At 40.2% G+C, this 13,447-nt stretch overlaps 1 protein-coding gene and 1 long non-coding RNA gene across 2 annotated transcripts in view; one reads left to right on the top strand and one right to left on the bottom strand.

Moving 5' to 3' along the window:
• Positions 1–13,447, top strand: part of LOC130293730 (uncharacterized) — a 66,866-nt gene that overhangs the window by 31,233 nt on the left and 22,186 nt on the right. The gene's annotated exons all lie outside the window — the stretch shown is intronic.
• SCN2B (sodium voltage-gated channel beta subunit 2) overlaps positions 1–13,447 on the bottom strand; it is a 38,157-nt gene that overhangs the window by 14,375 nt on the left and 10,335 nt on the right. Inside the window, exon 2 of the mRNA XM_056542760.1 lies at positions 5,220–5,383. Within this exon, the coding sequence (XP_056398735.1) occupies positions 5,220–5,383 (164 nt within the window). The remainder of the gene's footprint in view (positions 1–5,219; positions 5,384–13,447) is intronic.

The raw sequence follows: 13,447 nt of genomic DNA, 5'->3' as shown, positions 1-13,447 counted from the left end.
TTGGACTGGGAAAAGCCATTGACAGGGCTGGTCATTCTGGCATAGCTTTGGGATCGGGGTGCCCCATCTCCAACCAGTCTCCACTGACAGTCTGCTTCAGCGGAGCGGGCCAGAACTGTAGACAATAGGTCACAGCACTGCTCTGCCAATCACTGGTCACAGAGGTGTCCTGCCTCGGCCAGTGATTGGTGAGCGGCATTGTCTGTTCCCCCCCGGATGTAGACACTACACTCTGCAACTTGGGTGTAGTGCCATGTACGGGGTACCCCAAAGCCAGAGGTAAGAAGGAACGGTGGAATGTAAGTTTAAGTTTTTGTTATTTTGTATGCATCCTGGAAACAATAAAAAATTTGTTCCCCTTTTAACGATTGAAGAGAATATGACGCTACCAGACACATTTACTTATATGGTTGTGCAAATGTAACTGATCACATAATTGTTTCTTAACTTTTAGGAAAAAAATATGAATCAGACATGTCTCCTGTACAAAAAGAACCCAATGTTATTGTAGATAATAACCTAATCTCAGAACATTTATCATAACAAAAGGCATTATAAAAAAATGTGACCCTGTAATCTTCATTTCTACCTTTCTAACTAATTGTAACATTCTAATCAGTTACTTCTAAGTTATTATCAGATTGTGAGTGACAACCATTATTGTTCATTATAAATGTATCTGTAGGGGTTGTCATCAGTGGTTTACATTGTATTAAAATGTAACATTGTCTTAACCTTCAGATCTAACAACCCTCAGGGCATTATAATGGTACCCATGTAGGAGATTAATGTAAGTCAGACATGGCTCAGAAGACTACCACAAGTTGTTACATGGGGGCATATTTTTAATACAAATTATTTTAGGATAAGAATGGGATACAAAAGAGATACAGAAAGAAAAGATGTATCAACCTGCCTGACACCAAAACAACCAATCACAGCACAGCTTTCTGGTACAACGAAAGCTAAGCTGGAATTAGTTATTATTGGCAAAACATGGCTGTTTTGTTTTCAGGTAGCTTGATATTATCTGAACCAATATTGAGATATTTTACAAAAGATTACATATTCTTATTTTAACAGATATATAGTGAGAGTATCCTCCCTTTTACTGATAAGTTGTGTGTGTGTGTGTGTATATAAAGAGTAGCACTATATTATTTCTTCCTTTTTTACTAGTTTATCTCCTCTTTAGGCTCCATCGCTGAGTGTCACATATCACTGAGCTCAGCTCCAGATTGGGTTGAAACTAGTTGGAGGCTAAGATCTTTTCCATACAGAGCAAACAAAACTCCTTTAGAAGTAGCAGCCACATGGTGAACATTATAGAGAAGTACTGGGCAGTATAAACTGTGAATCCGACACAGGGGTAAGACAGTAAACCCCTGAGCTTCCTTCCTCCTTCCCCTTCTTTCTTCATAGACTTTTGTCACCAAAGTCTGTCCTTCCTGCTCAACATATTTTCTGAATGAGTGAACAGATAAGGTGTAGAGAAAAAAAAACTGCTAACAAACTGTCTTATATTTATTTGCACTATTCATTTATGCAAAGTTGGTCATTAAGGGAGACCTGCGGCCAACCAAAGAAAAAAAACACTGCATCATTATTAAATAGCTTAGGGTTCCCTGATCAAACACCTTTTCACTTGCTACTCCCTCCCGTTTCTGAGATATGAGGGTCCATAGTTTGTCTGACAATTAAGGGAATCAGTCAGATGGGCGTGAACTTCATTTTAATAATGGGAGTGAATATCAGATGATGGGCAGGATTATATAGTCAGGGGTGTGACTGTTTTACATTCAGGGGCATGTATGCCTAATACACACACCCCCTGACTGTATAATCAAGCCCATCAATTGATAGCCACTCCTATTATTAAAACTAATTGATTAGGAGACTGATTGATTCCCTGAATTGGCAAACAAAATATAAACCCTCAATGGGTACCAAAATTAGCTGAAGAAGATCTTCAACAAAATATGTGGTATCCCAGCACCAGTTGCTGTCCTGTGGCTTCGGACCTCTTTGGGCAGCACAAGGTGTTGGGCCCAGCAAAGGACTTATTGTACTATTATTTATGTTTGCATAAATATATGCATTAACCCCTTAAGGACTCAGCCCATTTTGGCCTTAAGGACTCAGACAATTTAATTTTTACGTTTTCATTTTTTCCTCCTCGCCTTCTAAAAATCATAACTCTTTTATATTTTCATCCACAGACAAGTATGAGGGCTTGTTTTTTGCGCGACCAGTTGTCCTTTGTAATGACATCACTCATTATATCATAAAATGTATGGCGCAACCAAAAAACACTATTTTTGTGGGGAAATTAAAATGAAAAACGCAATTTTGCTAATTTTGGAAGGTTTTGTTTTCACGCCGTACAATTTATGGTAAAAATGACATGTGTTCTTTATTCTGAGGGTCAATGCGATTAAAATGATACCCATTATTATATACTTTTATATTATTGTTGCGCTTAAAAAAAATCACAAACTTTTTAACCAAATTAGTACGTTTATAATCCCTTTATTTTGATGACCTCTAACTTTTTTATTTTTCCGTATAAGTGGCGGTATGGGGGCTCATTTTTTGCGCCATGATCTGTACTTTTTTTTGATACCACATTTGCATATAAAAAACTTTTAATACATTTTTTATAATTTTTTTTTTAATAAAATGTATTAAAAAAGTAGGAATTTTGGACTTTTTAAATTTGTTTTCGTTCACGCCGTTCACCGTACGGGATCATTAACATTTTATTTTAATATTTCGGACATTTACGCACGCGGCGATACCAAATATGTCTATAAAAAATGTTTTTTACGCTTTTTGGGGGTAAAATAGGAAAAAACAGACGTTTTACGTTTTTATTGGGGGAGGGGATTTTTCACTTTTTTTTTACTTTTACTTTTACATTTTTTTACATTTTTTTTACACTTGAATAGTCCCCATAGGGGACTATTCATAGCAATACCATGATTGCTAATACTGATCTGTTCTATGTATAGGACATAGAACAGATCAGTATTATCGGTCATCTTCTGCTCTGGTCTGCTCGATCACAGACCAGAGCAGGAGACGCCGGGAGCCGCACGGAGGAAGGTGAGGGGACCTCCGTGCGGTGTTATGAATGATCGGATCCCCGCAGCAGCGCTGCGGGCGATCCGATCGTTCATTTAAATCGCGAACTGCCGCAGATGCCGGGATCTGTATTGATCCCGGCACCTGAGGGGTTAATGGCGGACGCCCGCGAGATCGCGGGCGTCGGCCATTGCCGGCGGGTCCCTGGCTGCGATCAGCAGCCGGGATCAGCCGCGCATGACACGGGCATCGCTCCGATGCCCTCGGTTATGCTTAGGACGTAAATGTACGTCCTGGTGCGTTAAGTACCACCTCACCAGGACGTACATTTACGTCCTGCGTCCTTAAGGGGTTAATATATTTTTTATTAATTATTTTGTTATTGTTATGCATATGTATGTTAAATGTGTTACTGCACCATTAAGAGAAAGCAGTAAACTCCATGTGACCCTGCCTGCCAATGAGATCTCCTAAATTCTCCCCTAAATAGTGTAGTGGGGGAGGAGTTATCTTAGTCCACTGCTAGTCACTGTTGAGAGTTTATCTCCTGTAGTCTAAGTCTAGACAAAGCTGAACTACAGTGTGGTAAAGGTGTAATGTGTGTTGTGTGCTCTAAGGAAAGGCCTGTCTCAAATCTACTTAATCTGTTCATTCTACAAGAATTACCCATACGGTGGAAGTTCATGCCCCAGCAGAAAAGGCTACAATACCTTGACAGAACCCTACCTACCAGGATTCATCTACCCGTCTTACGAGTCAGTATTAATCCATTTAGAGAAAGCACCACAAGTCACAGCAAGGCAGTTGACCTCTCAAGGGGTTATGCTGCATCCTCTCACCCAATACCGACTGCCTGTGTAATACCATCTGCTCCAAAGAAGATATAGGTGGATAACCGGCTCCCAAGCAGTTAAAATCCAACTTTAATAAAAAAAACTGTGGAAAATCATACAGGTGGAAAAATAGTGGGAAACGTAAAATAAAAGCACAAACGAAACGCCAACGCGTTTCGACCTGTTAACAAGTCTTAATCATGGAGCCGTGATTAAGACTTGTTAACAGGTCAAAACGCGTTGGCGTTTCGTTTGTGCTTTTATTTTTCGTTTTTCACTGTTCTTCCACCTGTATGATTTTACACAATGATTTTTTTTGTTAAAGTTGGATTTTAACTGCTTGGGAGCCGGATATCCGCCTACATCGTCTTTGGAACTGCTGCACCTGGAGTCTCGGCTCTAGTGTTTTCCTCCGAGCTTCCTCACACATTCACGCTGCTGCTGCCAAGTCCCTATTCATTGGAGGGGTGAGCTGGTTCATGTGTCTTTTGTTACATATAATACCATCTGAACCAGCTCAGTAAAGACAGTTATCTGTAATCTGACGTCGGTGTGTTAATTTACTCCCCTTGTCTGGCCCAGGAGAAACTATCTTCCCTGGCGTCACAAAGTGATAGGGTATTTCTCCTAACACCCCATGGTACCACACATACACAACAAAATATGCATGTGTGAACGTAGCCTTCTGCAAAGTTGTATCAAAGGTACTCTTATAATGTGACTATTTTTATGAAAGGTCATATCGTACATTCCTATATTGTGTTAATCATGGGTCTGCCATGGCCATATGGATGCACATTATAGGCCAGAATTGACCACTAAATGGAGATCAGCAGTCTGCTCAATTCATTCGGGGGCAAAGTTTATAGGTGTTCTTTGGATTAGAAGGAGTCCCGGCAATCAGACCCAGAACGATCTGCTTGTTATCCCCTATTGATCCCCGCCTGTGGAACTTCTGAAATGAAAATACCCCTTTATATCTAGCTTTGAACATAATAGCATTACTCAATAGTATGAAGCCAAAAATGCAAACTGTTAGACTATAGGAAAACTTTGTGACAAAAAGAAAACAAGACAATTATAGAAATGACATACAAATACACTAAATACCAGTGTGGTTATGCACAAGTGTTTATGGTTCTCACAGATGGTTTGTTCACTGTAGAGACACGTATGAAACCTGATACATACTGGTAACACATAAGAATGACAGTGATGACATACTGAAGGACAATGTGTTGGCACAGATGCATTATACACAGATGGCCCAGTAAAGTCACAGAGATCCACACCATCTCTCACCGTCTCTTCAGTACAGTTGTCACATTCCCGATACGTCCAGTTCATGGAGAACTGCTTGGTGTCCATCTTGTAGCATGAGTTGAAGTTGCAGGGCAGTCGTATGTCGGAGCCATTAAGGGCAAGAACAACACCAGGCACAGTGATCTCCATCCCGGATGCACAAACTGAGCATATACAACCATTAGTGGCATAAAAATATAACTAGAACTCATCATGTGCAGAACAGTGGTGGGGGATTTATCAAGTGGTGTGTATCTGCTACATTAGTGCGCTGTGTGTTGTTGCTTGGCCAAAATTCATCATCAAATTTTTCATTATTTTAAAGTTGTTGGCTTCATTACTTTTCTTGGTGTGCGCTAGCAGGGGGCATGGTTTCCTGATGCACTAAATTTATCCTTTGCATGTGTGTGAACTTTTTATTATTTATATGCCATGCCACATAATAAAGTATGTACCAAAAATGGGAAAACACATGCTTGCGCATCAGGTTTCACATTTTTTACATTGTGTAAATCTGTGCACATGATAAATCCCCCCCATGTGTGACATATAGTCCACTAGATTCGCATTGTAATTGCTTATGGATTGCATTGGTGAGTCTTTCACTAGAGATACATACATATTACATAATACTTTTTTTTTCTGGAAAATCTTGGCGTTTTCCTCCCATAGAAGTCTATGGGAGTGAAAAAACGCCAAAAAAAACGCCATGTGGGTTTTAATTTTGGCATTTTTGCAGGCGGTTTATTCTTTTTTTGGACTTTAGAGATCCAAAAAAGGGATGGAGATACTTTTTTTTATTAAAATTTCATAGGGTACCATTGAAAAAAAAAACAGTAGAGATGGAAAAAATTGTTTATCAAAATTTATATTTTTTACAAATTGCTAAATTTTTATTAACTTTTAAACAGGAATCAATTTATGTGGGCGGGCAGGAAACTAAAAATGTAGCTGACAATGATAAAAATGTAGAAAGGGGCCATTTATAAGTAAAAATAATATATTTTTTAAAATGTATTTTTATTAGTATTTATTTTAATTATGTGTGTATTTTAATTATATTTAATAAAGTGTGTGTTTTTTTCACTTTTTTTCTTTGTTTTTTTAAATTTTTAAGGAGTACTACTACTCTTAGCATGGAACAGACTGGGAGTAGTCGTACCTGTACTTATAGACAGATCACTCTGGGTGTCACTTCTGACACCCATTGCAATCCTCCTATTTAATGTATAGAAGCCGGCGGCACGGCCGCTTCTCCGCTATCCTGCACTATGTTCTGCGATGCAAAGTTCTTCACATCACAGATTCATATTTCCTACAGAGAGCTGTGATTGGCCAGATGGTTCCAGCCAATCACAACTCTCTGCGGGAAATATGAATAATAGGTATATATATGGCATATACTACAGACCATACTACAGTGCTAGCAGAGAAGAGCTGCTGGCCGCATCTATACATTATACAGGAAGATCGTAGTGGGTGTCAGGAGTGACACCCGCTGTGATCTTTCCTTAACTGCAGGTACTACTACTCCCAGCATGGAGCAGAGTGTGCTCCATGTTGGGAGCAGTAGTACCTGCAGTTAAGGTCAGATCACAGCAGGTATCACTCCTGACACCTGATGCGATCGTCCTATCTATTGCAGAGATGCGGAGCGGCTTTCTCCTGCGCTCTGCATCTCTGCACTATACTCAGGCCGGCCAGTGATGTGAATAGAAATTCACATCACCGATTCATATTTCCTGCTGAGAGCGGTGATTGGCTGCCACCATCTGGCCAATCCCCACTCTGGGCAGAAAATATGAATTTCTATTCACATCACTGGCTGGCCCGAAGTACAGAGCAGAGATGCGAGTGTTGTATAGAGCCGTCTGTTCGATGATGGGAATAGTAGTACTACCTAAAAAATGTAAAAATTAGAGAAAAAAGTGAGACATACACACACTTTATTAAACACATTATTAAAATACATTACTAATAAAAAAAATTTTTAATTAATTATAAAAAATATATTATTTTTACATTTAAATGGACCCTTTGTACATTTTTATTATTGTCCGCTACACTTTTAGGTCCCTGACAGTTTAAAAATGTATGTAAAAATTTATAAAAATTTCATTATAAAAAATAAAAATTTCATTAAATACATATTTTCCATCCCTACTGCATCCTTTTTTTTTTTTTGTTACCCAACAAATTTTGAGAAAAACACCAAACGGGGCCAAAAATGCAATTTCCACTCAAAGGCAAAAATGCCGTAAAGAAAGGAAAAAATGCAGGGAAAATCTGTGGCAGTTTTTCTGGCATTTGTGGTAAAAAAATAAAAATAAACACTAGAGAAAAAAACACCAGAAAAAAAAACGCCAGAAAAAAAAAATGAGTGGAAACCTAGCCTAAGGGAGATTTATCAAAACTTGTGCAGGTTTGTATAAATCTCCCCCATGTGTCTATTTCCAGCCTTACAGAATGCTCTTTGCCACTTGCTCATCCACATGGTGCTTTGTGTATACTCGATTGTGTAGAATTGATCATTGACTGGCTATGGTTTCATTGACGGTTTACTTACATTTTTTTTAACTGACACAGTGGTCTAAATTGCAGCAATTTAATATATGTTAATATATGTTAGTCATACATGTTAGTCATACATATCTCTAAATATGTCTTAAATGTCTTAAAAATCTCCACACAACGTAAGGTGCTCAAAAGGGGTACTATAGGGATCTGAAGGACTGAACTTATCAGACACTTATCCTAACTGCTGGGGCCCCCAGGACCTCCTGTATGGGGCTTGTCCTTACATGTCCTTGGCATTCTCTGGCCACTACCTTCTTGGATGTGGGAAAGTGATGGCCTAATCACTAGCTATGGAGGGGCATTGCTGTTGCCGGTGATTGGCTAAGCGGCTTGTCATTTGCCCATGTGCTGGTGGGATGGGCCCCGTACAGGAGATCATTGGGGGCCCCAGGCATTCAGACCAAAAGCAATCAGACACTTATCCCCTATACTGTGGATAGAGCATAAGTGTCTGATAGGTTCAGTTTCCCAAGGTACACCTTTAGGCTAAGTTTCCACTTGGTTTTTATTCTGGCAGTTTTTGGATATCTGCCACTGCAATTTTTGAGCCAAAGTCAGAAGTGGATCCATAAGGAGGAGAAGTGTAAATCCTTTCTTTATATGTCCTATTCCTTTTTAAATACATTTCTGGCTTTGGCTCAAAAACTGCAGTGGCAGTATTCCAAAAACTGCCAGAAAAAGTGGAGACTTAGCCTTAAAGGAGTATTCCAGGCAAAACCTTGTTTTATATATATCAACTGGCTCCGGAAAGTTAAACAGATTTGTAAATTACTTCTATTAAAAAAATCTTAATCCTTCCAATAGTTATTAGCTTCTGAAGTTTTCTGTCTAACTGCTCAATGATGATGTCATGTCCCGGGAGCTGTGCATGATGGGAGAATATCCCCATAGGAACTGCACAGCTCCCGGGACGTGAGTCATCAGAGAGCAGTTAGACAGAAAACAACAACTCAACTTCAGAAGCTAATAACTATTGGAAGGATTAAGATTTTTTAATAGAAGTAATTTACAAATCTGTTTAACTTTCCGTAGCCAGTTGCTATATAAAAAAAAGTTTTGGCCTGGAATACCCCTTTAAGGAGAACGGATATTCCCTGACCCTGGTTGAAATACCTAATGTAAAAATGTGAGTTACCCTTCATTTAAAAAGGTCTTCACCCACAGTAAAACCCAGTATATTAGGTTTATTGCAGGTGAACAGCTGTCAGGGCATTTTTTGGTTAAAGTTTTGTTTCATATTTACTACTTTGCAGTACAAAAAAACGGTATTAAAACAGTTTGTCATTTTGATATAAAATGTATAGTCTTAGTAGTCTTAGATGAAAGGAGCAGTTAAGGCAACAATTTGTGTTGTTATTTATTTATTTTTTTATTATGTCTGCTATTTTATTTTTTGCCATTTTTTTTTGAATATGTTTTAACATTAGTTTTTAACATAAATCCCCTATGAGGTTATTAAAGACTTCTGGATGACATACACACATTTTCTATTTTTTTACCTTGCAGTTTTCCATTGTAACTGGGGCATCTATAGGAGCCCCTATCTTGACATTAGTTACTGGCAGAGCCTATGCGATTGTCAGGTTCTGCATTTTTGCTGTCTCTATTCACTACACAGTGCTCATAAAGTGATGTGTAAATGTCAAAGGAGAAGACAGGTATCCACTTCTCAACATAATCAGACCACAGGTGTGTACAGAACTGTTTCTATCTCCTCCTCCAACAAATTGCAATGGCGCACGCTAAAGCCCATGACCATGCACCGTACATGTATGGCACATGGTCATAAAAGATTAATTAATGCAAAATTAAGGATTTTTTTTAAATATCGGTAGTCCTTATTAGACAATTTCTACCACTGTTCCCATAGAGTCTGTGTAACTCCTTTGCATACAGGCTGTTCTGATGCTACTGACATAAATCTGACAGCACACTTCACCTGGCTGCGTCATAGCTCCCCCATCTCTTGGTATTAGAGGTGGCTGCAAGGAGAGGAAGAAGGTTGTAAATTGCAAAATAGAGTGTGTGGAGGAGGAGGGAAGCATCAGTCAAGACATCAGGGAAGGCAGATCACACAGGCTGTACTATATAAAAATAAAGATATGGAGCAAAATTCACACATAGCACTCTGTAGATGGGAGAGGGTGAATCACATACATTATGTATCAATGTACACAGGACATCTGCAAAAGGAGGGAAAAGAAAATCAGCCACTCCTCAGCATACATGTCTGTCAGCACAAATGATAAGGGATCCCTCATGGACTGTAGACAGGGAAGCCACATCAGGAATGAAGCTGTGCTAGGGCATGAGAGCAGCAGCATCCTGGACACACAGACCTTACATCTCATGCACTGTGGAGGAGATTTATTAAAATCTGTGCAGAGGAAAAGTTGGCCGGTTGCCTATAGCAACCAATCAGATCCCTTCTTTAAATTTTAAAAAGGTCTTTGAAAAATTAAAGAAGTGCTCTGATTGGTTGCTATGGGCAACTGGTCAACTTTTCCTCTGCACAGATTTTGATAAATCTCCCACTGTATTTCTGAGAAAAGTCTGAAACTAGGACTAGGATAAAAATGCATGTCAGTGAGTTCAAAAATGAATGAAAGCAGGGCCAGATTAACATAGGGGTGGATGGAGTTGCCGCTCCAGGCCCCTACGTTAAAATAGGCCCAGCGGTCATCACAGGCTGCCCGCAAAGGCCGCCCGCGACAACTAGATTTACAGAAAAAGATGGCCGGTGTAGTGAAGAAACCTGAGCGCAGGGATGAAGGTCACCTGATTGTTGGCTCCACCCCCAGCACAGGAAGAGGACAGGCTGAGAGCTGACAGGCCTCCCGGGAACACAGAGCGGCTGCTTCATGTGAGGGTGAGTGATGTCCCAGTTTGCTGCCTCTCTCCCCTCTAATCAGCAGTATATCCTGGGGCTGGGTGATGTGTATAGTAGCAGCCCAGTGGGGTCACTTTCCCTTCTCCAGTGTCCACAGGTCACCAACAGGTCACATTACCAGAACAATTTTTGGGAAAAATCGTGGCAAAAATGGCGCGGTGCTACCGCGATTTTTCAAAATCGTGGTAAAACTGCTCCATTTTTGTTGCGATTTTCCCAAAAAAAATTCTGGTAATGTGACCTGTTGGTGACCTGTGGACACTGGAGGAGGGAAAGTGACCCCACTGGGGTGACAACGTGTAAACACACTGCTAGTTTATTTATCATTAACCCCTTAAGGGTCTATTCACATGTACAGAATCTGCTGCATATTTTTGCTGCATATTTTGTGCAGCTGACTTTGCAACCCATTAGCTTCAATAGGTAGCAAAATCAGCTGCAGAAAATATACTGCAGATCCTGTACGTGTGAAAATACACTAAGTGCTTTTTCACATGGATCCACAGCATATTTTACGGTGCGGATCTGCTGGTAATGGACCCTACAGTGCTGCCTCCATCTGTATCTGCTCATAGCGGCAATCCACCGACGATACGAACAGACACGCTTCAAGGTGCATGTTCGCTTCGCGCATGCGCAGTATACTTGCACACAGCGCAGCCGCTCCTCCTGTTCCCTGAGCTAGGCTGAGAGCAGCTGTGATGTGTGCGAGTATACTGCGCATGAACATGCACATCAAAGCGTGTCTGTTCGTAGCAACGGATTGCCGCTATGAGCAAACACAGATGGAGGCAGCACTGTAGGGTCCATTTTCGGTGGATCCGCACCGTAAAATACGCTGCGGATCCGTCCGTGTAAATGAGCCCTAAAGACACAAGGCATACATGTACGCACAGTGCCTGCTCCCACTTAGGGGTGGGGCAGAGGTGTGGCCAGAGGCCGACTGGGGGCCCTTGCTTTATTTGGTCCGGGGGCCCTGAGTGTTGTCAGTCTGCCCCTGGCTGCATTTTAGTTCAGCCTGCGCACGCTAAGATTAAAGTATTACCCCACAGTTTCTTCCGCCTCCCTGAGGTCCCGCCGGCGGTCTCTGCCTCTGGAGTCTCCCCCAAAGGTACCACCAGTCCACCAGGCATGAATTTACTTGCCATTCAGGTACACAGAAAAGCTAGGTGACAATTTCTAATCTAGCTTTTCCATGTTACTTAAGCAGGCATGCCACTCAGGAGCATGGGAAAGCTAGGTGAGAAATTGTCACCTAGCTTTTCTGGGCTCCTGAATAGCATATCTGCTTACCAAAGCTCAGCTTATAGGTAGATAGATTTACCTATAACTTTTAGTCAAATCTGTCTATAATAGCTGAGCTATGATAAGCAGATATGCCATTCAGAAGTCCAGAAAAGCTAGGTGACTATTTCTAACCTAGCTTTTTTCATGCTCCTGAATGGCATTTCTGCTTATAAAATCTCAACTATTATTAGCAGACATGCCATTTAGGAGCATAGACAAACTAGGTGAGAAATTGTCTCCTAGCTTTTCTGGGCTTCTGAATGACATATCTGCTTATCATAGCTCAGCTATTATAAATAGATTTACCTATAACTTTTAGGCAAATCTGTATATAATAGCTGAGCTATGATAAGCAGATATGCCATTCAGGAGCCCAGAAAAGCTAGGTGACTAGCTTTTTCATGCTCCTGAATGGTATACCTGCTTATAATACAGTGCATCTGCTATTATAGACAGCTTTGACTATATGTTATAGGCAAATCTGTCTATAAAAGTTGAGCTATTATAAGCAGATATGCTATTCAGGAGCATGAAAAAGCTAGGTGAGAAATTGTCACCCAGATTTTCTCTGCTCCTTATTGCCATTTCTTCTTATATTAGTTAAGCTATTATACAGAGATTTGCCTATAATTTAGAGGAAGTTATCCTTAAAGGCTATAAGCAGCAATAGCATTCAGGAACACAGAAAAGCACAGATAATTTCTCACCTAGCTTGTTCATGGTCCTGAATGGCATATCTGCTTATAATAGCTCAGCTATTTAGCAAAACCTGTGTCAAGGAAGTGTGGTGCAGTTGCCCATAGCAACCAGTCAGATTGCTTCTTTCATTTTTATAAAGGCCTCTAAAAAATGAATTAAGCAATCTGATTGGTTGCTTTGGGCAACTGCACCACTCTTCCGCTATACAGGTTTTGATAAATCTCTCCCAATGTGTCACTGTTTGCAAAAAGTGCACAGTCTAGAAAGCCACCAAAAAATAGCAAAATTGAATTTTTTATTTTCGCCCACTAATATTTTTTCGTGTATTTCACTGTAGATTTCATGGTAAAATAAGTGATGTCATTGCAGAGTATAATTGGTGACGCAGCAAACAAGCCCTTGTATGAGTCTGTAGGTGGGAAAATAGCAATGGCATTCAGGAGCATGAAAAAGCTTGGTGACAATTTTTCACCTGGCTTTTCCATGCTACTGAAAGGCATATCTGCTCATAATAGATCTGCTATAAGACAGATATGCAATTCAGGAACACAGAAAAGCTAGGTGACAACTTCCCATTTAGCTTTTTAATGCTCCTCAATGGCATATCTGCTTATATCATCTCAGCTATTATACACAGATATGCCATTCAGGAGCATGAAAAAGCTAGGTGTGAAGAGCTTTTCCTTGTTTCTGAATGACATATCTTCTTATAGCTCTACTACTTTATGTGGTGCTGGGTAATTGCTGCACCTAAAATGTTTCAGTACTAATTCTG

This window comes from Hyla sarda, chromosome 10, assembly GCF_029499605.1.
Source record: "Hyla sarda isolate aHylSar1 chromosome 10, aHylSar1.hap1, whole genome shotgun sequence".
Lineage (NCBI taxonomy): Eukaryota > Metazoa > Chordata > Amphibia > Anura > Hylidae > Hyla > Hyla sarda.
This window is presented reverse-complemented; position numbering and strand designations above follow the sequence as displayed.